The 25,389-nt window shown below is 40.6% G+C and overlaps 1 protein-coding gene and 1 non-coding gene across 4 annotated transcripts; both read left to right on the top strand.

Annotated features, from left to right (window-relative positions):
* The first annotated feature begins 1,316 nt into the window (after window positions 1-1,316).
* LOC144936506 (nucleosome assembly protein 1-like 1) lies at window positions 1,317-24,868 on the top strand. Of its 3 annotated transcripts, none has more exons than XM_078863627.1 (15): window positions 1,317-1,373; window positions 4,667-4,697; window positions 6,283-6,368; window positions 7,137-7,239; window positions 7,572-7,713; window positions 8,139-8,219; window positions 9,270-9,395; window positions 9,753-9,824; window positions 12,209-12,348; window positions 13,623-13,768; window positions 17,238-17,263; window positions 20,352-20,471; window positions 20,853-20,879; window positions 20,979-21,032; window positions 24,523-24,868. In XM_078863627.1, exons 2-15 carry the CDS (start codon window positions 4,681-4,683, stop codon window positions 24,559-24,561), a joined length of 1,179 nt encoding a protein of 392 aa, XP_078719753.1. In that variant the 5' UTR covers window positions 1,317-1,373; window positions 4,667-4,680; the 3' UTR covers window positions 24,562-24,868. The 3 variants fall into 3 exon arrangements, with proteins under 3 accessions (XP_078719753.1, XP_078719752.1, XP_078719754.1); XM_078863626.1 differs by having other exon boundaries at window positions 1,343-1,507; XM_078863628.1 differs by lacking the exon at window positions 4,667-4,697 and having other exon boundaries at window positions 1,343-1,507; window positions 24,523-24,867.
* LOC144936613 (small nucleolar RNA SNORA35) lies at window positions 18,811-18,942 on the top strand. The gene has a single exon (XR_013637440.1). It is a non-coding gene; the product is annotated as a small nucleolar RNA SNORA35 (small nucleolar RNA).
* Window positions 24,869-25,389: the final 521 nt, after the last annotated feature.

Here is a 25,389-nt window from a genome sequence, read left to right as displayed (position 1 = left end):
CCTCACTTTATTCGACAGGAGGATTTCTGCACAAATCTGGCTGTCGCCTGATGAAGCTAGTTGTAATTAATTCTAGATTTGAAGCTTTCGTGACTGCAAGGATTCATACTCTTAGGTTTTTTCGGTAAAGTCACGTAGGTAAAAATAAAAAATAATAGAAATAAAATAGTTGTAATTACTGGGGAAACATCGTACTCAGATTGTAAATAGTCGCTTCCACGCAACACTAAGGCGGTAGCTATCCGAACGGTTAAAGTTATTTTGATTTCTTTCAATTTCGATATATTCTCTAATTAGTCTTGGCCAGTAGTAGCTAGTTTTGCACAAAACTTCAACATTATAAAACATAAATTGAGTGTCCTTGTTGGCACGCGTGTTCTGCTACTGCTGACAGCTGTATTTGGGATAATTTAATATTCATCTGATGTTCTTTTAGTCTCGTGCTAATCATTCGTCCAGTTTGCCCAACATTAACTGCACGTGTGCAGTTAATTCGTTACAAGTTCCGTACATCAATCATTGTGTTTTGGCTATCGCCTGATTAGGCTGGTTGTAATCACCAGCAAAACGTCGTACTCGAATTGTAAATGTTGTGGTTTAACTCTCCAACACACCGGTGTGCTGAAATAGTAACAATTTGGCATGTTCTGGTTACGTCATACACCTTACCCCAAAAAAGCTGTATTATGGATGATATTGGTCGCGAAAGCCAACTTGTTAAAACACCTCAAATATTTCATTCGCCACTCACGAACTCAGCTGCGATAAGCTTGTTGCTGTAAAGAAGTGCGGACGCCCGAAACGTCGCCTAAAATCTACACTTGTCCTCGTAAGACTGTTTCTTGAGTTTTTATTTTAAATATTTAAGCTGCAATCAGTGTATTAAATTGTGACGTCATTCCACGCGCTAGCAGACATGACGTCACTATCCCGGGCCAATGATTTGCGCGCTCTCATCCCCTCCTCCCCCTCGCGCTCTCCCCCCTCTCCCCTTTCCCCTCCCCCCCTTAGCGCACTCTCCCCACCCTCGCGCTCTCCCCTCTCCCCCCTCTCCCTTCCCTCCCACCTCAAGCACTCTCCCCACCCTCGCGCTCTCCCCTCTCCCCTCTCCCCCCTCTCCCTTCCCTCCCACCTCAAGCACTCTCCCCCCTCGCGCTCTCCCCCCTCTCCCCTCGCGCTCTACCCCCTCTCCCCCTCTCCCCTCTCTCTTCCCTCCCACCTCGCGCTCTCCCGCGCGCTCGCGCCACGGCTCGACGGACCAATGGGCGAGCGCGTTACGTCGCCGCGCGCTGTCACCAAGCGCTTGAAGTAGCCAATCAGAGGGCGCGTCTCGGGCAGCCGGCATTGCCGCCAACGGGCTAAGGGAGCGAGAGGTAACGCGCGTTGCTGCTGCTGTTGGCGGGGTGGACGTGAGGGGAAATCTATCGCCAATATAATTATAACAATTGCGACCGACCTTTTGCTGCAAAACGTCAACGGGCAGTTGGATTCATTAGCTCACTTTGTGGTAAATTTGGCTCGAGCTTTTGTGTGCGCGCGCGAGAAAAGTTGACGGGCTTTTGCCCGCGTGGGCCCGCCGCCTGTGCCTATAGGCCCCAGCCAGGGCAGCCACGCGGTGCTCGGGGCTCGTGATTGTGGTCGCTTTAGTCGACTGCGAGCGTTTACTAACCTCGCCCCATGTGTCGTTTTTTTAAGTGTTTTGCTACTTACAGCGGGTTGAGTGTGGTTTGTATATTTTCGTGATTGGTTTAAAAAAACGCGAAGCTCGCCGCGGCGTCCGTTATAAATGTCGTCTTGCTTTACGTGGCTTCGGCGTACATCTGTTTTATGTTTAAACGTTTTTAAATTAAGTACGGTAGACGTTGACGCGTGGGTGGTCGAAGCGGGGATGAATGCCGAATAGTAACGCAATTTGGGAGGCCAAATTCACTTGTCTTGACAACACCACGTGGCGTCGGCGATATAATGCGGTGTTGGCTGATGTGTCATGAAAAAATAACACAATCAAAGCCAGAAATTTGCACGTACACTGGTGTTTTTATCAATGTTCACTTCTTAGTAGTCGTGTCAAGGGCCCACGGAAAGGCTCCCGTTTAATTTAAAACGGATCGTGACTGCGCGCTTTAGTGGTGGCGCCACGTGGTCTCGCGGTGTTGGCTGGCGCTCGGGGGTTGGCATAATGGACTTTAAAAATATATATCTTTAGTACAGCTGTGGTTATGTTTGTACAAGGTGAAAACCATTGCCGCCAGATATCATGAGAGTCGGTGGCATCTTCAGTGGGCTACGCAAATCGCTGAGATTTTGGCGCTCGTTTAATCCTCTTTGTTCGGGGGTTTGTAACTGGAGTCGGCCGAATTCTGAAGTGGAGTCCCATCCGCATGAGGCCATCAACGTCGGTTACGGTCATTTCGATGAAAGTCTTCAATCGGTGGTGTAGTTTAAATGAATTCCATCACATGTGTTTGTACAACTGAACTATTAATTAAAGAAAGGTCGTTAGCCAAACGTTAGATTTTTACGGCAAATGTATATTTTGAAAGTTATGGGTTTTTACACAACGTATTCTCATTAAGTTTGCTGAAGCGGAAACTTTATATCAACTTTGCAATACAACTCAACTGTGGGGCCTGATTATAAAAATGTAAATAGTCAGTGTGCAACTTTGTCATTGGGCGTCTTATACGATAAGACGTTGAGCGGGTGAGTTCTAACCTGGTTAAGTTGAATAAACTTAAAAAAGTGTACTCTGGTCTAACACCGTTTTGAGACGAGGCTCAAAAATAAAGATGTATCTGGTGTGGACCAATCGATTTCAAAGACAATGCATATATTATCAGTGATTTTGTTTGCATTCTGACCACAAGTATTGTGGTTAATGCAGACATGATTCCTTGTTAAAGGTGTTTTTTGTTGCCAGAAAAAAGGGAAAAAACTATTCTCAAGGTGTAACGATTCATCTCAATATTTTGGGCTGTGTTGTATGTAGAACATAGTGGCATAGTACTGTACTGTAGTAGAAAGTATTTAAACAAGGCGGGTATGAAGCTATAATGGTATTTTTTTTAAAAGAACAGTTATCAGAAACGATGCGAACATGAATGGTTCGATGTATGTTTCGCGTGCCTCAGGATCGATTTAATCGAGAATCGATAAACGCCCGTTAGTGCGTGAACTTCACACGACCGCTCAGAATTTGTAGCTGGCCTATGTAATTCCAAGACGTCGCTGCAGTGAAACTGTAGTCACTGGGTTAGATCGCCATGCACCTTGGGAATGCAGCCGTACATCCCGTTTGAATGCGCCAACTGATAATTTTGTATTTTTTTGCTGCAATGCCATACAATTAAACCCCCCTGTTTACAAGGACAACTGCCAAAAGCTGTGCCTTTTGGCCATACAAGACAACTGCGTACACGTTTACGCCCCAAACAGTGTGGGATAACGTTGAGGTTATACAGCAGTCGGAGAGCGTGTGGGGGTGGTCAGTTGTATTTGGTTACTGAGAAGATTTCGCAGGCAATATCTTGGGCGGTGGAAAATCAATTGCAAAACCTTGACTTTTGTGACTACGGTTGAACTGTAGTGGTCTGAAAGCATGCGGCAATACTGTATGATATAGCTCGGATGACACTGTCACAAGTTCATTTAACACTTCTATTGTCATTTACCTTTAATATTTGGGCCTTTAGCATTAACACTGTATGGTAAACTCTAACCCAAGTTTGATTCCAGGCCTCAGCAGGGACAAGGGAATTATAAAACAGACCCTTCTCAAACGCACATTGACCAGTGTGGTGAATTATAGCAGGTCTTAAAAATATTTGAAAACTACTCTTAAAAATCTTAACAGCAGTGCATACTGACTGTGGTACCTGCTATGATTACAGCTGTGCATACCGATTGTGGTGGTACTTGCTATCACTACAGTAGTACATGCTGACTATAGCAGTATTTATAGCACAAGGTACTCGCCTGACAGTGGCGTGGTGAGTCCTAGTCCCGTGCAGAGCCTCCGGCCTCGCCTAGATTGTCCAGCCGGCCGAGGTGGCACCTTGGCAGGCAGGGCTGCTACCCCCCCCCCGCCACAATCTCCCTGGCCGCTCTGCAGTAATATCGTAGCATATAGCGACTGTATATGGTAGTAACTGCGCACGCATTGGGGTTGGGGGGACATCACACAGTGAAGATTAAAGCTCGGCGTTTAGTGTATTTTATAGCATTTCTAACGCGAAAGAAAATGTCCCGCTCACTCCCACCGACTTGGCATGGGTCCCCCCGCCCTCCACCAATATAGCACGCTAAAATCGCACTAAATCGCTAATTAAACTAATTTAAAGTTGACGGATGTGAAAAAGGAATAGCGCTTGCTTACGGCATGGTACCTGGCTATTTTTATTTAACCTAAACCACACCGTTGGAAAGCCAAATCCTTCGCAAGCGCGCGAACACAAAGCCACTCAAACCTACAAACATAATTTTTTACTTTTCTATAGATAGATTAACCGTTAAGGATCACACAACATGCAAACACTCTTTCAACAGTAGATGTAAGTGTTTAAGGGAACTACAATTGAGATTTCTGTACGGTATTTGCATTAATCTCAGTACAAGTGATGCCCTGTAATGTATATTGAGTTTTAACTCTTTGTATTTGTATATTCAGGTGCAGCATCTCAAATGGCTGAACAAGACAGGTACTTTTTTTGACAAGTTCAACCCACGAGATAATGCATTTTTACTTGGGTTTGCCCTTTCCAGCAACAATACAGGTGTTGGAATGTGTAAACGCCAAATAGACACCTGTTTCAAGGCACCAAATCTACGGTTTGTTATGTATGGGGTGAAAGAAGTTAAACATGCAAGCAAACGTTCTTTGATAATTCACTGTAACATTTTTTGTTCCTGGGTACTAAGTGATATTTTTTTATTGCTTATGCTGAAAAAGTATAGAAAATGTCTATTCCCCCAAACTTTGCTTTTGTGACCAGGACTTTGTGGACAAAAAACAAATGCACACGTTATCTCATTGAAAATAGGTACATTTCAAAATATCACTGTCCTTGTCACAAAAGCAAAGTTTGTGGGGAATCGCCATTTTCTGTACTTTGAGGCATAAGCAATTAGGAAATAACACTTACCCAAAGACATTTTTTTGTTACACAGTCTAATGCTTGCGTTGTCTTTGAAATTGATTAGCCTACACCACCGTCCACCGCCGCCTTTTTGCCTTCAGTGTTAGCCCATACTTGTGGTCAGAATGCAAACAAAAAACACTCTGTTAATATATGCTTTGTCTTTGAAACTGATTGGTCCACACCAGACGGACAGCTTTCTTTGGTGCCTAGTCTCAAAAGTTCTAACACCTTTTGGAGCCTAGTCTCAAAAAGGTCTAACACCTTTTGGAGCCTAGTCTCAAAAAGGTCTAACACCTTTTGGAGCCTAGTCTCAAAAAGGTCTAACACCTTTTGGAGCCTAGTCTCAAAAAGGTCTAACACCTTTTGGAGCCTAGTCTCAAAAAGGTCTAACACCTTTTGGAGCCTAGTCTCAAAAAGGTCTAACACCTTTTGGAGCCTAGTCTCAAAAAGGTCTAACACCTTTTGGAGCCTAGTCTCAAAAAGGTCTAACACCTTTTGGAGCCTAGTCTCAAAAAGGTCTAACACCTTTTGGAGCCTAGTCTCAAAAAGGTCTAACACCTTTTGGAGCCTAGTCTCAAAAAGGTCTAACACCTTTTGGAGCCTAGTCTCAAAAAGGTCTAACACCTTTTGGAGCCTAGTCTCAAAAAGGTCTAACACCTTTTGGAGCCTAGTCTCAAAAAGGTCTAACACCTTTTGGAGCCTAGTCTCAAAAAGGTCTAACACCTTTTGGAGCCTAGTCTCAAAAAGGTCTAACACCTTTTGGAGCCTAGTCTCAAAAAGGTCTAACACCTTTTGGAGCCTAGTCTCCTAAGAAAACTGTCTCTGGTGTGGACCAATCAGTTTCTGACCACAAGTATTGTGGTTAATGCAGACATGATTCCTTGTAAAAGGTTTCAGTTTGGTGTTTTAACATCTTAACACCTGTTTTGTTACCAGAAAAAAGGGAAAAACCTATTCTCAAACCGTATATACATTAATAGCTCCTGGTTGAACTTCTAATCTTTAATGTGTGGTTGCCGGAAAGGGTAAATAAAGCCTATCCTTAAACATTTTTATACCACGAAAAATGGTTTAATTATAAAAAGAAATTGTATTGCCAGCAATTGTGCTGAATCGCATTCTGTGTCTTGTTTACACTCGACAGCAAAGTTGTAGCAGAGGATGAGATGGAAGAAGTGGATGATGAAGAAACAGAAACAGAGGCGTGTGCAGGAGATCAAGACAAGAAAGGTGCGCTTGTAACTGCTTTGCTAATATATTTAAATATACATTTTCATTATACGACGGCCCTGAGTAATATTCAGTGGCACTTCACTACCCGGCATCACTGTGAGGATGTCAAGAGTGCAGATTCATCACATGGCAACCAATGCTTTTATTCTATCTCGTATGTGCAGGACGCATCAATACTGGAAATTAACCTCTAAGTTAATCTTTAAAAGCACAGATCTGTTGATGGAAAGTCTGCAAGCTATGTTGATGCCTGGTCCACTCATGGGTTTCGATAAATGGATAGTATTATGCAGTTATTTTCAGAAGGCAGCTCATTGTGTTTTCTTAATAAGTTAATGTCTGGTAATATGCAAGCTTAAATGCAGGAGCTTTCAATTGTATGGCTTGGTGGGTGCAAGCTTTTTTTTTGCATTGACTTTGCACTTCTGTGTTAAGCTTGTTCTGCTGTGTCTGCGCTACTCGTGTTACCAATGCGTGTAAAAGCTAAACATCACAAACATTTACCACATGAAGAGGCATTTAATGATCATAACACATGGCATGTTTGATATATTAAACGATTAAGAAATGCAGTTAATCACATTGCATGTGGTATAACAACAAACGGTCGAGTTTTCATTTATTTTTGTATTCTAGAATCGATGGTTAATGACATTTTCATGGACATTGCTACATCTGGTCGAAGAGTTGCTTGCTGTGATATTGTTGCTGAAACTGGACCCAGAATGTGTTAATTATATTTGAAAACACGTTTTTAATTTTCAGTGAAACAACTGACAGTTCAGATGATGAAGAATCCGCAGGTTTTGGCTGCACTGCAAGAGAGACTGGATGGGCTGTCAGGCACTCCATCTGGCTACATCGAGAGGTCATACTTTATGATGTGTAATGGTCGTTTTTTTGCAGGTTTAATTTTTCAAAAATAGTCTTGAAAAGTTTGCAATGTTTGGTTTATATGGAATAATAAAAGCATTTTTATACCTGTTGGTAATAGTACGTTTTATTTGAATTCACATTGACTTGCATTTATTTAGTATGAAGCATGGTGTACTAAAATAAAATGCACACAATATAAACGCAGTTTCAATGAGTATTGGTTAAAACAAGCACTGCAGTGTAACACAAGTTGTAACGTGACTTGATGGTGACTGATGTAAACGATTACGACTGTGATTATTGTAAATGAATGCATTTATGCAGTTTACCAAAGGTTGTGAAGAGGAGAGTGACAGCCCTGAAGAACTTGCAGGTGAAGTGTGCACTCATCGAGGCAAAGTTTTACGAGGAGGTCCATGATCTTGAGAGGAAGTACGCAGCCATGTACCAGCCGCTCTTTGACAGGGTGAGTGCTGCCAAATCTGATGAAATGGCTTGTGTGTTACGTGGTGGTGCCATGACATGCTGAACCTTTAGACAATGTAGCTGGCTACCAAAGTGCTGTGTTCCAGGCGATCTTACAGGAGTGACGCTTCATTAATGAGAGATGATGTTGGTTTCCCACGCTGTAAAGCATGAGTGAAAACGCTGTGTATTTTTTTAAATGGAAGCGATTGACGTTGCAGTGTAAATATTTACATTCTCATTACCAAAGTTTAAACCTGTGCTGATGTATTGTGACCCCTTTCTAGTTGTATAGCTGCATACGATATATCATGTGTCTGGGGTCTTTCTATTTGGTTCTAGAATGGCCTTTGTTATATTCGATGTAATGTACATTGCTACACTTGTTTTTCTCACTTTAATTCTGTGTGGCTGCTGCTGTTGCAGAGGAGAGACATCGTAGCTGCCTTGGTGGAACCTGATGATGCGGAATGTGAGTGGCCGAATGACAAGGAAGAAGACCTTGTGGTAAGGATCGTCATTGAATAAACTGAACTATTGTTTTTCAGCAGTGATTGCTATTCTTGCACTTGTGACTAATCCTGCACGTTTTTAAACTATACCATGGTGTGGTAAGATTGAAAAAGTAAAATGAGAGCTTGCTTCACAGCTGTTCCAATGTGTCTGCTACTTGGAAAAAATAATGGCAGGACCTTTAATGCTTCCTTTAAAAGCACTTAATCTTCCATGTTGCTGTAGATTCTACATACAGCTTGTTTTGTATTCCACGGAGGTGAACGATTCCAATCTTAATTTTCAACTGACTAAAATTCCCTTTGCGGTGGTGTGATAACCTGGTTTTATTCACATGGTGTTTTAAATGTTTCCATAGCAATTATTTTAGTGACCATGAAAACATGCCACAAATCAATATGCCTCTAAGGCCAGACAAAGTGGTATAATCTAAGTGCATGTGTATGAAATTTAAACCTCACATAAGTAATTGAATTTTAGATGTGGATGATTTTCATCCAGTGAATGCTGAAATGTTCCACAAGGTGGCGTTGCACCCTTGATGTTTTCTCCCATAAATGTTTTTGTGAACAAAGTGCATTAATCTGTTTTGAATAATTGTCTAATTGTAAATTTTATTTAACATTTCAGTATGAGCTTTGCATACATTTGCGAATAGGATGTTGAATTATAACGGTAAGACCATCACCTGCTATTGAAAAAGTAAATTTGGTGATGAAATTTGACCAATTGCATTAACGTAATTTAATTTTATACGTGGGTTTAAATTGATTTGCAAGGTTTAATTCGTATTTGTAACATGAGCGAGCTGCAGTTATTGCAATATACAAATGACATTTTGAAAGGTTTCATTCCTGGTGCGCGTGGTGCATCCACAAAGGTTAAACATTGCACATTTTAGTGCCTTTTTCAATGATGGCCTTTAAAGTGTTAAAGTCCTCATTGAGTTGCTGTGTTAAGAATGTTTACTTGTCCTCGCAGCAAAAACATTCATACAAAGGCTATTGAGCTTATCTTTGCTTGGACCATGTTTATTTTCTATAGGATGAAGTGAAGGAGAAAGCGAAGCTTGAGGAAGAGAAAAAGGAGAAAGAGGAAGATCCCAAGGGCATTCCAGAATTCTGGCTGACTGTGTTTAAAAATGTGGACATGCTCGGTGACCTTGTGCAGGTAATCTACAGAGAGCTGTGTGTGCGCATGTTTTTTTTCTCCCCCTCCTGTAAAAACTGCTTCATTTTTTTTGGACATTTCTGACCTTAAACACCGACTTGGAGAATAATTTGGACCACTTATTGTCAAGTCAGCAGATGTTGCGGAAGCCTGAGACGGTTTTGTATGTTAAGCACTTTTTCATGGCAACTAATTTTTATATTACCACAACTTCAGCAGGCAATGGAAATGCCCTTGACTTCACCACCATAAAATACACCATTATTTCTGTCTTTACAATATTCATGCATTTTTGGGTGGGTCATTGATCATTACTGATTGTTCTTATAGCCTAATGAGGTGCTTGTGTTTTTGCAGGAATATGATGAGCCGATTCTTAGGCATTTAAAGGATGTACGTGTGCAGTTTTCCGAAGCAGGACAGCCAATGGTAAGAAAGCTTTACCGAGCTGTATGGAAAGTTTTTTTGTTATTCTTTGCCTGCTCATGGGCTTGGTTGTTCCAATTCCAGATATGAAAAATCTTATGAAAGATCTGCACCAAGGAAATCACTAACTAAAGACCATGCTTTGCTTATCTTTTTATATAAATATGAGTCTTTGCCCCTAACTATCATTCGGCCTGTTTGCCTGCTTGATGTTGCTGTGTAAGTAAGAGGTGTGTTTTTGTGATGCATGGTCAACATGTTGTGGTTGCTGGACCCTTGATAGATGCTGCTATACTTTGGGGATGATAAGTCTTAGTCGTTGAATGCCACGTGTCTGGTGTCAAACTCGTATTTTACTTTCTTAGTTGAATGTTTTGCCTCGCATAAATTGGCAACCTTTTTCCCAGCATGCGTCTACTACATTTTGCCGTTTTAAGCTGCTCACCAGTTAAGTTTATCAAATGAGTGGACTTTTTGAAAAAGAGCGCGTTCACATGTTCCACATTTTTGTAAGTACAATCCCTATACTTTGGGTTAGATTAACGTCAGTTCTTGAATTTAATCTTGGCAATTCCTTAAATTGTAGGCATAGTGTATGGAAGGGCTGAATCATGACATTCCAACCAATGTAAAGTTTTTTTTTCCTAACCAGTCTTGTTTTTAAAGCTATTTTAAGGGGCTTTTGACAAAATGTAAAAAAAAACAAATGGCTGACATTGACATGTTTAAATGGGCACCACATTTACTGATTGTCCTTTATGATTCTGGTAACTTGCACCGAGTCAAGTAATTTGCCTGGAGGAACATATGCAGTTATTAAAAGTAGTGTTGGTCATTTTTTTTCTTACCTTGTGCAATCTCTAAAACCGCCTACTCAAATTGTATCTAGTACTCTATTTGTAAAAAAAAATGTGGTTTATTCTCCAATACACCGGTGTGCTGAAGTAGTAACTAATTGTCATTTTTTGTTTACATGACAAACATTACTAATTGGCTGTAACGGGGGTGGCAGGTTTAACGACCCATTTATATTCTTGGTTCTTTCAGTAAAGTCACCCAAATAGAAAACAAAAAAAACTAAAATAAAAGCAAAAAACCCATGACGTTTCGATCGCAACACAATCGGTCTTCTCTCCGCCTGATGAAGACTTTCGCAGTCGAACCCAATAAAACTACTGGATAATATTAGTCAAAATCCTGTGTTCATTTGAATGAATACCTGTTGACAAGTTTATGCACTGGTTTGACGCATGCCCATTTTTAAGACTAAGTTTTCAACAGTAAAAATGCCAAATTATCCAAAAAAAAATTACAATTTATTTCTACTCATCCCATAACATAGTTAAACGCCATTTGCTCAGGTAGTGCTTATTTATAAAGCATTTGTGACAAATTGCCAACCTTGGTCACCACTTATCCTTTGCCCTTTCCTCTTCCAAATCCAGACAGTATTATTTTAGAGCCATTACAAATAGGTTATTATTTAAAAGAAGTTGTATCAACCCCTTCCGAGTCAACTCCTTATGTCACTGTTTAATGTCAAGCTACATAAATGTAATGAGTGATCCCTCAAGTCGAAAAGCCTTTTTCTGAAGTAAAACGTGTCGTAAATGGCAGTTTACGTCCATGACTCAGATGTCTTCATGCAACACGTGGTGGTGATTGTTGAAAACTCGTAAGCAGAAATGTTATTGCATTCCTCTGAAAAAAACGCGTGCGTAAATACTTGTCACAAGTGATTCATTGCAAATGTTATCCGTATTCGACCCTCTCCCATCGGTGGACATCAACTATACGTAATAAAATGTAGAGGGCAAGGCATTTTCCTAAGCTGTGCTGTTCATAAAAATTATACGCTTGAAGGAAATGTTAAAATAAATATACAAACTTGCATGACTCAGTCCAGTTGAACTTCCGCTGCATAGGGGGCCCAGCGTTAGGGTTACGGAGCACCGACGATGTATGCTCGGCAATGGTAGCCACGGCTATGACCAGCCTCAAGTGATCTGATTTTTTTTCCACTGGGTGATGGTCAAGAGGCATCTGACCAAATCGCCAGAATGCCCCTAATTCTAATAGTGCTTGAATGGGTGACTATCGTGCATAATCAAGGTTGTCATAGAGCTGTGAGGCTGGTAGTAAAAAAGAGCAGTGAAGCAAAATCATTGCTTTATTTGTATGCTCCTGCATCTGCTCTGCCTTCAACCCATGCTGACTAGTGTGTATGAATTGTCGTCGGATACCCCTACGACCTGCGCGGTGTATGGAGGCCCGCATCAAAGCTCTGTCTTCGCAGAAAGACTGCATAATTTTGGCAAGGCTGTCTCAAAACCGCATGTGCATCTGCAACTAACTTGTGTGGATGTTTTATTCTCCCGCATGTTCAGAGCTTCTTGTTGGAGTTTCATTTTGAGGAGAATGAGTACTTCACCAATACAGTTCTGACCAAGTTGTACAAAATGAAAGCGGAGCCCGATTTGGACGATCCCTTTTCCTTCGAAGGACCAGAAATCACGACGTGCACGGGGTAAATGCGACAGGGGAGCCATTAACACACACACACGGGGGGAGCTGCTTGCGCTTTCAGAATTGTAAATAAATAGACTTCCTCTGCTTTGGGAGGGTTAAATTGTGTTTTATAGAGGCAATTTATAATGGCTGTTAAAATGTTGGTGTAAATTCTCTTAAAGTGAAATATTTCATTAAATATTCAGGGTGTCCATAAAAGGTATCCATTAATAAAGACGTATGATTAGACAGTTTGAACTGTGTGCTTGAAATGTTTAACTTATGAGTCTACCCAAGTTTTTATTTTATTCTAAACACTTGAGTAATTTTGAACAACATGAAATAGAAGCATTCAAAACCATCAAACCCGGATATGTTCGTGAATATCTCGTTTCTTGATACTGCTGTCACAATACCATGGTGGATGTGTGGTTTAAAAGGGATTAAATAGAAATCTTAATACTACCAGTGTGTATTTTCATAGACCTAGCTCAAGCTGCTGTTTAATTGTATATATTTAATCATTCATAAATACCCTTATGGACACCCTTTAGTTCTGTAACTCGCTTTAGCATGTTGCTATACGATGCCAGAGGTGCAATGCAGAGTCTTAATAGTTGAAACAAAAGCCACTGGCCAAATTGCTTCGACAGTGGTCAGCCAATTTTTGTTATTGCTGTATGTTGTAGAGTTTAAATTGCTGCCTGCTTTATAGTTGGCTCGGTAAGTGCATATTTGTGTTTATTGGATTCATAAATATAGTGGAGCTGGGTTTGAAGTGTATGCAAGGCTTTTTCAATTGCTTTTGGTGCAGCCTAGCCTTTGCAGTTTGTCATCTTACTAAGGGAGGTGGTGAAACGCCAGTGTAACGTTAACGCTCACTGATGCACTTAATCGTGCATGCACATGCATCATACAAAAAATAATACATTTGTGCATTTTTATATCAATAGTGCAATTACTGCATCGCCTTGTTTTATGATCTGGTCAGGGGGGGCAAAAGTCTGCAATGTTATTTTACACATTTTTTTAAAGATAAAACATTGCTTTCATCTGCAATGAGGGTTTAAATTCTTTATTTGGTTTTCTTGGAGCTCAAAGGATTGCTAGTTCGGCCATTAATTCTACTTAAAATAGCTTAAGGTTTTCGGTAGCTGAAGTGTTTCCTATGCCCATTCCTTAAAAAAAGACGAGCCAATATTGGAATTGTATTGATTTACCTGTGGTGTACACTAAATTGCGTCAGCTTTATTGAGGCAAGTAAAAGCACCCCTTTGCCAAACGTCTCTGCAGGTGCAAGATCGACTGGAAGAAGGGCAAGAACATCACTGTGAAAACCATCAAGAAGAAACAAAAGCACAAGGGCAGGGGCACCATTCGTACGGTCACCAAAACGGTGGCCAATGAGTCCTTCTTTAACTTCTTCAGCCCACCTGAAGGTGTGTTAATGTGCCCCCCCCCTCCCCAGAGCTTTCCTGTGAACATGCCTGGTACCACAAAGCCTAATTAAAGTTGCATTATCAGACTCGTCTGTTTAGGCTTTATTTGTGCCGCTGCCAAATAAGCTAAATTACTTTCCAAGTTGGAAATTCGATATTTCTACTGGTTTTGGCCAAATTGAAAACAACTTTCTGCATTTAAAAAGAAAAGTTTATATTTTGCAAATCCCTTCAAAACAGATGCATTCTTCTTCATTGGAGGCCTGTAGGCCAAACCTGCCCAGTTTTTCCCCCTTCGTGTCCTCTCTTATGCTTCCCCCTCTCATTGGAAGGCTGGACAACCATCTTAAAAAGCCGAGTTTGTTTTAGGAGGGGTTGGGAAGTTAGCAAAAATATAACAGCAGTGAGGAATTTTCCTTTTTTTTGGGCCCTGTTTTTTCCTTGCGTTTATTCAACCCCTTAATCCACAACGGGTTTTTTTTGTTGCTCATAGAAATTAACTTTAACTTTGCTCACCTATCGAGTCGGTGTGTGTATCGTGCGAGTGCCTCGTACACCGCTAATTTCTTCCACGTTGGGGGGGGGGGGGAATCGCCATACAGTAGCTGTAAACCCCTTGTTGCTAACGACCAAACGTGAAGCGCCGAACTCGTAATTTGTACAGCGTGTGTGAGTGCGGGGGCGGTAAGGAATTGTGTAGCAGCACAGGAAATGAAGCCTGGTGGAACGCTTCCAAACGCCCACGCACATGCCTTGTTTTCCTGAAGTTTTGTAGAGCCAAAATGCCCATCTGCTGAGGTAGTAAAGTTTAAGAATGTAAAATTTAGCTAAAGCAACTGATTAAAATATGCCGCTAAAGAAACCAATTATACTATTTTTATGACGGTTAGATTGTATTCATTGGGCAGGAAACCTTGATGCTAACTTTATGTTAATGACGCTAATTTCAGATGCATTTAATTAACACAGCAGTGATGTACATGGTGGAAAAGTGCTGCCTTTTAATTTTTCGTATTGGAATAATTATAGATAATTTTTTACAGATTGAAAAGATGCTGAATTAAAATTATGTTTGAACAGGTTTTCCAAATCTGCAGAAAATTTGGTTTTGATTAACCAAAATGTATAAATGCAGACTACATTATTATTTCAGAGTTTTAAAGGCTGGCTAGCATTTTCCTAAAACTTAAAACTATTAAGGCTGTATTTTTTGTACATTTTCATACGTTTGTAACATGGTAAATACTTAAAAATTATCTTACTAAACATAACAAATATACATTAAATTGTACCATGATTGCACTTGTGAGCTACGGCAAATTGCAATGCGCTGAATTTGTCAGCTCTAATATTTCACCATTTGACCATGTCTTACGGGGGGGGGGGGGGGGAGAGGCTGATGTGACACAATTCTGCATCCATCCCTTGCAAGCAGCACTATAAAGTGACCTGGTGTGCAATGACCGTGTGCATTAGGTTTCATCATAGTGCCATATTAAAGTTCCTGCTGATCATTACATGCAGGCAGAGCTGTCCACAGCTCGTCTCTCTTGAGAGCAGGGGACAACCCATGGCGGTGCTGCCTATTCTTGTCATCCCAGCGGATCTGCCCTCCCTATAAAGTTGGCCCTTTACCAAGTTGATGTAGAATGTGCAACACTGCAGCCCAAAAACAAATCTCTCTCGTAGGTATGTATTTTTGTGCATCCTTGGCTGTAAAATAAAATGTGAAAGCTTTGTGAAATAGAAAATAACTTTAAAGGGAAAGGGACTCCAATCGTGACATGAGTGACGTGTCACTATTGGAGTTCCTTAGAATACTGTCGCGGTTCTGGTGAGACATCTGGAAAAAAAATGATTACTGATAAAAAAATTACCTCTGCCAAATTAATACGCTCAAAGCATATCTACAAAAAAAGAGCTATTTAGTCACAGCTTCCCTGAACACGAATCCTAGATGATTTAACATCTCCATATATAAAAGGCAAAGTTGTGAATGTGTCTGTTCAAAATGTTTAGTGTACTTCCCGACATGCAACAAAAACTTGACAATTGCCATGTGGGTACTTTCCAGACTGTACACCATGCAAACATTATGGAAATACACTTGGGTATTTTTTTTGGGGAGGGGGGGGGTTCAATAATGCATATATTTTTTGAACGGCAAGTGAGCTGTGACTTTAAATCTGTAACGTGACTTGCATATGTGGAAGCGTAACGCATTGTAGTGTAGTGGTTAGCGTGCTGCGCTACGAACCCGGCGACCCGAGTTCGATTCCCGCTCACGGCCACCACCGGTGACGATTATTTAAACCGGTCTTGGGCCTCCCCTAGGTCGACTCGGCCTCAAACGAGTAACTGGTGTGGTGTGTGAACATCGCCACTGGGGAGACAAAGGTGGCCGGGTGTGGTGAATCCAAGTCCCGGGCAAAGCCGGGTAGTACAGCTAGTAAATAATAAATAGAGATTTTTTTATTTACAATATAAAGTTATATCACTAGTTTTGGCATTGGTGTGTTTCTGCTAAACTAGGGGGTTGTTAACCAAAAAAAAGTAGCCCCAGTAAAAAAAATCCCTCTTGTTTCAAGAGCTGCCATGCATGTCAACATGATTTGGTGGTCCTTAATAAATAGCATCACGAAGCAGTCCTTAAAAATCCGCATGCTCCCGGTTGACATTGGGGTTTGTTTGACCGTACTACAGCATGCTGATCAGTTGGTGGAGGTACCAGGTCTGATTTTAAGATGACTTCCCACTGATGACCGTGACGGCAAGCCAAATCTAGGTTGCCAGGTTCATATATTGCATTTTAACCACTCACCCACTCCTGCCCTAAATGTTCAGGAATATAACACTAATCATTTAAAATAATATATTATATTATCCTATGAAAACTTATCTTTTAATGAATTGCCTAAAAACGATTAATAAGCTATTAAATACATTAAAAAAATGTTTTATGGTTATAAATAAATATTCAAATGAATTAGTTTCAAAATGAACTTTTCCTTATCCTCATTACGTTATCTTTAATTAATTTATCTCATCACTTTAAGTCATCGCTTTCTCGCATGAAATTCTCTCGTTACTATCTCATCTCAATGCAGTCTTGTAGAGTTCCAGATGCGATTTGCGGATAGCCAAAATCACTGATAGCAAGTCTGAAAAACGAGGGGATACTGTATATAAGGATTGTAGCTACCAACATTAAAGTGCAGACAAATTGATCTTGATTGCATATTTAAAGGTGGTACTTTATCATGATAGAATATCTCAGTGTGGCAGTTATTGCTGCTGAAATGAACCATTAATCTGAATTTAGTCTCATTGGCTGTTGCCATTGCTTGTTTCACACCGCCAGAAATGTTCATTGTCTCGTGGGGTGTGTGAGGAGTTGTAATGGAAATTACTGCGATTGAATGTTAATGTACACCTCCCCCAACCCCTAATTTATTTGTGTCTGTTGCAGCTCCTGAAGATTCAGATGGGCCTGAGGTAAGCAGTATTTCGAGATCTGAATTTCCTAAATATAAAAGCTTGGATATCGATCTAAGTTCTGATAACTCATTTCCTTTGTGTTAGTTGTGATTCCCCACACCTCTGATTTAGCATGGTTGGCATTATACGGTGTGAAAGATGCTCAACGTGTACGTAACTAAATACAACACAAAGCAGCGTTCAGCGATGTTGTCAGGCCCCTTGGTTATAAACTAGTTTTAATATTGAATTTCCCTCAAATTGGGCTTCAAGATAGGTGATTTTTAATCTTGGCTTCTCACACAGATTGGTTTATTTTTACTTTCAAGCCATAATCGCTTTAAAGATGTCTGCATTGACAAATACAATGTATACAAACGTTTCAAATTTAAGTTGATAAGAGTTTACGGGTACCATTGTTGATGCTATTTGCAAACCGGCGGCGAGTGAAATAGTGATATAGGCGTGTGTTTGTCCATAATGCTGCATTTAAAAATGTATTGGCAAATTATTTCTCAAGGGTGTGGCATTGGTCATGCACCCACACCTTTGGCAGAGGCAGGTGCCAGCAGCACATAAAAGGGCTTTGTTCAACTTCACAGGCGAGCGGTGCTCGGAACCAAGATGTGGCTTGCATACAGTGCTCCGGAGGTTTATCTGTATAGGCAGCTTTTTTATCTACATTTTTACAATTAAAGCTGCTATCCATCATGTTAACTGCAAAGGGGGAGTATATGGCGAGCATTGTTTATTAGGTTCTTCCCAAGGGCAGCAACTTAAGCAATTGGGAACGTTTTTATATTGATGCTTCACAGTAACGTTACAAATGTGAAAGTTACAGCCACGTTTAGAAACATTTTAGGTTCGGCCAATAAAGCTGTGATTCCTAAAAGGGGGGGGGGAAGTTGTCAAGTGAAATTCATGCGTTTTTATCAAACATGACCATTTTAACATTGACACTTGATGTTATTGTTTGTTAGCCCTTCATGTCAAATTAGTAATTTCACAAACAACGTTTGTTTATTTATGATTAGTTTCGACCCATGAGGTATTTGCTGATGATTGTCATGCTTTGATTAAATAATGCAGAAAAATGTATTGGCCATGTGGTCACCGCGCACATAAATGCCGCGACCCACCTGGCGCGGATCATTCTGTCATGTCGTCCAAGCGCAGCGGCGAGGACGAATGCACAGAAGAAACAAAACTTTGATTAGCGCATCGTGTAGAGCTCGTCGAGGAGAAATAGATTGCCGTGTCGTTCGCCTTCAACAGACGTAAAATGACGTCGCAACGCAGTTTATGCGAGGAGCTGGGGGCTTATGGGACCCCGGGGTCCCGCCATAAGGTTAATTTGAAGGCTGTTGGGCCTCGTCGTCAGTCTGCACAAGTGCGTTCTGCAGTCGCTGTCTAGCGAGTTCCCGAATAACGTTTTGCAAAAGAGTGCGATGCTAAAATTAACTTGGAAATTTAAAACTGTCTGCAATAGAGTAATTGCCCGCAGTACTTAAGTCTGGCGAGAATATTTTTACATCAGATTGCCATGATTACAGAAGGCAGCATGCGAGCACTGATCGTTACCCGTAGTGCATTATGGTTGCACTTTGGGCTCCATTACAGTGCCAGAACAAACTTGTCCTCTGAAGAAGGGCTAGACTTTATCAGTAGCCTTGCTCTTTCTAAAGTGATGAACAATGCTCTCTTCATAGCAGAAATATGGTTAAGAAACGAGTTAAGTCGTTCATATATAAACACATTGAGCCAACAAGCACATATAAAGCAGCTGCAGGCATTGGTTTGCTAGCTGTTAGAACTTTATTTTGTATAATTTTAATTTGTTTCAAACCAGCTTTATTTACATTCCTAAATGTGAGTTTGGTAATTAACACATACTTCATCTTGCCTTAAGACTAGCATTAAAACGGTGTGAATTAATGGTAGTTTTACCATATTTTTGATGGATGGTTTTGCGTTTGTTATCAAATATTTAGATTTTGGCATGTTATAGCTTGTTGGAAGAAAGGCTGACGGATTTTATGTTGGGGCCAACTGGTGGTCTTTGAAAATAACATTCATATTCTGAGTGAAATTCAAAGAAATGGTCTGTTGCATGTATAACTTGACAAACTTTTGCAACTTGTGAAAATATCAGCATATCACTGCATCGACATTACATTTTGCACTAATTACTGTACATTTATATTCGGAGTTTGCTTAATGGGCCCGGACACGAGGTTATTTTGCATTCTTAAATTGGTTGCCTTGACAATCCTCTTCCTGCATGTGTGTAAATTAGCATCGTGTACTTAAAGTGGTCACGGGAAAACATCTGCTACAGATTTAGCCCCGAGTAAGGGTTTTGCTGCAGAGTCTCATCTGGACCAAGGGCTTATTACTTTGTTGCACGCATTTGCGGCCATTGCTCACGAGACCCATACAAGCATTAAATCGCCCAAATGTTTACAGATGATTCATGGCTGACATGCACAGGGCCAGAAAACCAAAAGAGTTGTCGGGAAAGCGATGTTGAAATTGTTTTTGGGAAAATAATCATCTTCTTTTGGCGTTTATTTAGACGAAAGAGCTCCACTTTTCCGAGCTCATGAATGCTTAAGAAAAGCAGCCCCTTTTAAATAAGACAAAAGGAAAAAAGGATGTTCATTTTAAATATTTTTTGTTAAACACCAGTGTGCTTGTTTTTTTTGGAGGAAATACAGACTGTTGGAATGTAAAACAGCTTTAAAGCACTGTATAAGCACTTCAAATCGTAGGTCTACTGTGTATTGGTTGGATGTTTAGGTTTACGGTAAAATAAGTGGTTTATATTTTTGTTTTATATTACTTGAATGTTGTACTGTTACGTGGGAGAGCATTCTTGAAATGTCCACTCGCTGTATTTAAAACAATCGTCAAAGAGAGTAACTGCTTTTTAATGATGCTTTACAGTATGGGAATGTCTTTCCGTTTGAGCAACTTACAAAATGCCTCAATCCATCCATCGATGAGACGGTCAATTAAAGTGCCGGAGCGTTATATTGCGGTCTTTTTCTCTTCCTTTGCCCCCCCCCCCAAACCTCACCACCACCACCCCATTCCTGGCGGCTAGGACGAAGAGGCGGATACACAGCTGGCGACAGATTTTGAGATTGGGCACTTTTTCCGGGAGAGGATTGTGCCCAGGGCGGTGCTCTACTTCACTGGGGAGGCCATTGAGGACGAGGATGACGTGAGTGCGCGTTGCCCTTTTTTTAGTGCGTCGCAGTTTGCGCATGCTCGCACGCGTCAATTGCTCACACGGGGCAATGACAGTGGGCAATAATTCCCCGAGGTGAGCTTTGTGCAGGTCCATGGCTGGTAAAATCGTGTGGTAAAATACAGCTGTTCTTGATTTCTGCAGTGTTACCACAGAAATATAAACTACTGCCCTCCAGCCGTAATAATTGCTATTACTTTCGCTGTCGTGTACGATATATTTTTATTTTGAAACTTGTAATCGCGTGACTTTTTAGCAAGTCCTGCAGTGTTCAGTTTTTGTCCGTCCCCATGGGTTTTGTATGTATTTGCATAACCATCAACTATTTCAGTAATTGTGATTTCTCTTTTCCAGTATGACGAAGAGGGAGAAGATGGAGAGGTATGTTAGTATACATTCCTGTGGCATCAATTCACCCAATGCATTATATATTGATTGAGTAATTTGTGAGTGATTTTAATAAACAAATTGTTTCCTCAGGAGGGTGAGGAGGAGGGAGATGAAGAGGATGATGACCCGGACTATGAACCTTCGGTATGAGTGCCCACATGCCGTTGTGCTAATATTAGTCGAGAAATTTAAGTGGACACTTTTTTCTGTGGCCGCTGCAACATTACACTTCCACCAGGACTATATTGTAAATGAGACACTTGCATCAGTTGTGCATCCTGGCAAATTGGTTATTTTTAAATACACAACATGCAGCATGTGTGTGTTTTTTGAGTAACAACAAAGAGCACGCAGTAAAAATTCAAGCAGTGCTTTAAGTTTTAACATTGTTTGAGACTTAAGCATAGGTAACTTTTCTAAGGGGAAAAAAAACAGGAAGAATATACTTGGTCCATAAGTAGCATATATGTTTAATACCAAATACTCATTGGTGTACCACTGTCCCCAACACTTTGATATGCGAGTGTCAGCACATGGCTGCCAATAGAGTAATGCTTTTTCAGGTTTTAAACGTTTTTTGGCAGCCATATTTCACGGCTAAAATGTTTTGTTTCTCCTTGTGCACTTGGACTATTTTTTTATGCCGACAGGCACACATGGGTTAATTCCAGGGCCTAGCCAAGAAGCCTGCTTAAATCGCTTGTGTAGTAGCAAGAGCAGCGGTAACCTCAAATTGTTCTCTTGTGCAACACCCTGTGGTGGAATTGTGCAATTTGGACACGTTTCTAGAGTAATTCCCCCCCCCCCCACCAAGTTGCCCTAGTTAATGAACAACGTACTGGAGTGGGGGGTTGGTGCAGTGCTGTCCGGAGTGGCTGCATCCTTCTCCAATCGCAGATCTTCAGTTAAAAATGTGCATGAATGTTAAAGGAAGCCTAATTGAGGCCAGACGTGGACGTGTCATAACATGTTTGGGCATGCATGAGTGCGTCAGAATAGTGGTCTTTGTCTAGCTGTTATATTATCCTGCAGGCATGCCTTTGCCCCACTGAAAAGCCTTTTATCAGCGTGGGGCTGGCTGAGTGCAGCCCTGAATTTTCTAGCATCGTAATTCTGCTGGACTTTTGCCTGCTTATGAACCCACCTTCTTGCTGGTGATACTTTTGAGTAACTCTCGTACCTGCTAGTGACACGCGTGAAAATGAACTGCCTTCAGGAAATGTATTCTGTATTTAATGGTAATCTAAAAGTGTAAAATCAACAGCTGTTTAAGTGTTTTAAGAGATACGTTGAAAAAAAACCCCACCTCCCACGTGTTTCGTAAATGCGAGCGTATTGACCGCTTTATAAACAGCGCCAATTATTGAGCTTATAAGGGCATATGAACAACTAATATAAGACTGGTGCTTATCGAGAATGGATAGATGACTGCAATAGATTAAAAATACTGTACAAATGTCTAAAGTATGATAGAATATTGGTGAGGATTTGTGCAAAAAAAATGTACAGTTACGGCACTCAACAGCATGCAACATAGCTGTGTTATTTATTGTACACCCATTGCGTGACTTAAGACGTCGTAAAAATGTTGCTCATGACAAGGCAATAAAATGTAATTGTCAACATCCACAGCTATAAGCTGTGTCCAGGACATCCTGGTATAGCGTATACTGATTGGCAATAAGCAAGTTTATGATGCTTTTGTTTCACCTTCGTGAAGATTTTGTACATTTCCATATCCGACCTGTTAATGCAGAGATGAAGGTTGCATCTAATAGAGCTAATGAATGTGTGCATTGAAGGCAGTTTCAGCCTTTTGAGACTTAAGTGTGTGGATCATTATCCAGTGCTGTTGCTGCATCCTTAACACTCAAAATAATAAAAATACCACTGAGGCATGAAGTGGAGATGGCTCTTGTTTTTATTTGTTTATTGAACCCAAAGTTCAATATTTTATAAAAAAAAATCTTGTACGGTCAACTTTGAATACAGAAAATAGGCAAAATGGTGAAAAACTGTTTTGGATTTACAATTCTGCCAAAAAAAGAGGGTATTTTTTAAAGGAATTTTGTATTGGAACTACTGCAGGATTAACAAATGCATGCTGGATGCCACTAGTGTTTATCTTAAATGGTTTATAAAATAATAAAGGCACTGCTTTATGCAAGAGCGTCAAGTTGATGCATTTTTTTGTGAACAAAGATCCATGCACTTTGAATTTCTACATTGTGTAATGTTCAATAGCTGTTACCTCTGGCTGTTGCAATGATCAAAGGTCAACTTGTTGTGTTCACCTGGAAAATTAGCTTTCTAAATAAATACAATTTAAATAAATAATGACGTTTCGAACGCAGCACAAGCGCTCATCAGTTGGAAATGGGGTAAAACACATAGCGAAGGAACACATGGGGACACCACGTACATAGCACATAGAGAACTGCATGGAGGCAAATACAGCAAGAAGATGGGAGACGAGAACTCTACAAACCTTAGAATCATAATGTGATGCAAACCAGTCGGCCAACAATACAGACACTAACCTGGTTGACCACGTACTTCAAAAGGCTGTTACATTTTTTGTTCATCTTCTGGGCTGAACATACCAACGTAAAACAGAGGACAAGGACTCGTGAACAGACACGAGGTACATATACAGAGAAGACAGGGAAAGATGTTTTGGGCAGCCCAGAGGGACAACCAGAGCAACACCACGCCAAGAGACATACAAAGGCAGCGTATCTTCAGCACAGAAGATGAACACAAATTTAGCAATCTTGAAATACGTGGTCAACCATGTTAGTGTCTAACTGTTGTTGGCTGACTAGTTTGGATCACATGATTCTAAGGCTTGTTGAGGTCTCGTCTTCCATCTTGCTGTATTTGCCTCCATGCAGTTTGCCGTTCTCTATGTTGCTATGTATGTGGTGTCCCCCTGTGTGTTCCCTCGCTGTGTGTTTTACCCCATTTCCACCTGATGATGAGCGCTTGTGTTGCGTTCGAAACGTCATGATTTTATTTTATTTTTTCATACGCGACTTTGCCGAAAAAACCAATGAGTATTTTTTGCAGTCACGAAAGCTTCAATTCTAGATTAAATTAGTTTTCACTTGACAGGTTTCCAACAGCACAAGAGTGCGTTTGATCGTTTGCAGTTGCCTTCCAACGAGTGTATCAAAGAATAGACCTGAAATATATTTTGATACATTCTCTGACATAAGTCAATTAATTGAAGCGCTGCAGTACAAATGTGTCATGATTTGATGGTGGGAACTACAAACTTTTTTCCCCAATGAATTTCCAGGTGGTTAGGTTATTTTTGGTGTATTGCTAATTGGTATCCAGGCTTTATTAATTGAAATTTAACGCCTATAAATGTTGAATCACTTTATTGCAATAGTCGTGAGCAAATGGCAGTTTGTGGGTTAATTATGTGCAGAGGCTGTAAGAAAAGAATGACCTTGCGCTCTGCACTGCACTGGCGAGAACGTGCTTAGAAGTGGAAGTTAATGCTCGTAAACTGATTTGTATCAGATTACCCAAAAAGTGACCCTCAAACATTCAGAGTTGTGCTTTCTGTGGATTTCTGCCGGTGTTGTAACTTATTCACCAACTTCCTTTATGTTTGTGCCTGCAGGCGGATAACAAGCAGCCTGCCGAGTGCAAGCAGCAGTGAGAGGACAATACCCGTCCTTCAAAAGTTGTCAATTATATCGCTATAAACTTGGCTTAGCTTTAAACTGGCATGATATTTGTTTCTGCTGAAGAGTTTTGTTTGTGTTCACGGTTTCTTGTTTTGTTTTTGAAATGTGAATTGCCTAGTTAGTAACGCAAACCAGCTTAATAAATAAAAAAAGTATGGCTCTTTTGTTACAGGTAAAGTTAAGCCGCACTTTAACCCTTGCAAGTTTATAACATTTATCTTTCAATAATTCAAGTAGCTTTGATGTTCACATGTGGAAGTTGCCCAAATAAAATCTTTAATCCAAACATGTTCAATGAAGAATATATTTACTGCACAACCGGCAAATAGTATCAAACGATACTGAAATGCTATTTTTATGGCCAGCTTTCCTTTATACACAGTTGCTCACCATCTGCAATATCCATCACTTATTTTTTTAAAGATATATATACAGTAAATAAGTTTTAGTTTCATGCTTCGAATTCGAGTAAAGGATAATGAGAGCTTTGACCGGCTTTTCTAAAGCCAATTGCAGGCAATCCGTGTATCCATTTTCTACTTCAACCAGGTATATGCATCCCCCATCGCTTGTGAATTAGTATGCTTGGAAAGCAGGACTGAAACATAGGCAGATAAGCTACTCATCTGCCAAAGGTTGTACAATGAGGGCAATTTTAGTACAGTACTCGGCACAATAGGTGCCCTTTGTTAAGAGTAAAAAAATATTACTCTACATTGGGTGCAACGTGACTTTGATCACTGCACGCTGCTTTTGCAGTGAAGGACGTAAACCAAGGGTGCTAACAATGTTAATTTACG

Source organism: Lampetra fluviatilis, chromosome 16, assembly GCF_964198595.1.
Source record: "Lampetra fluviatilis chromosome 16, kcLamFluv1.1, whole genome shotgun sequence".
Taxonomy (NCBI): Eukaryota; Metazoa; Chordata; class Hyperoartia; order Petromyzontiformes; family Petromyzontidae; genus Lampetra; species Lampetra fluviatilis.
This window is presented reverse-complemented; position numbering and strand designations above follow the sequence as displayed.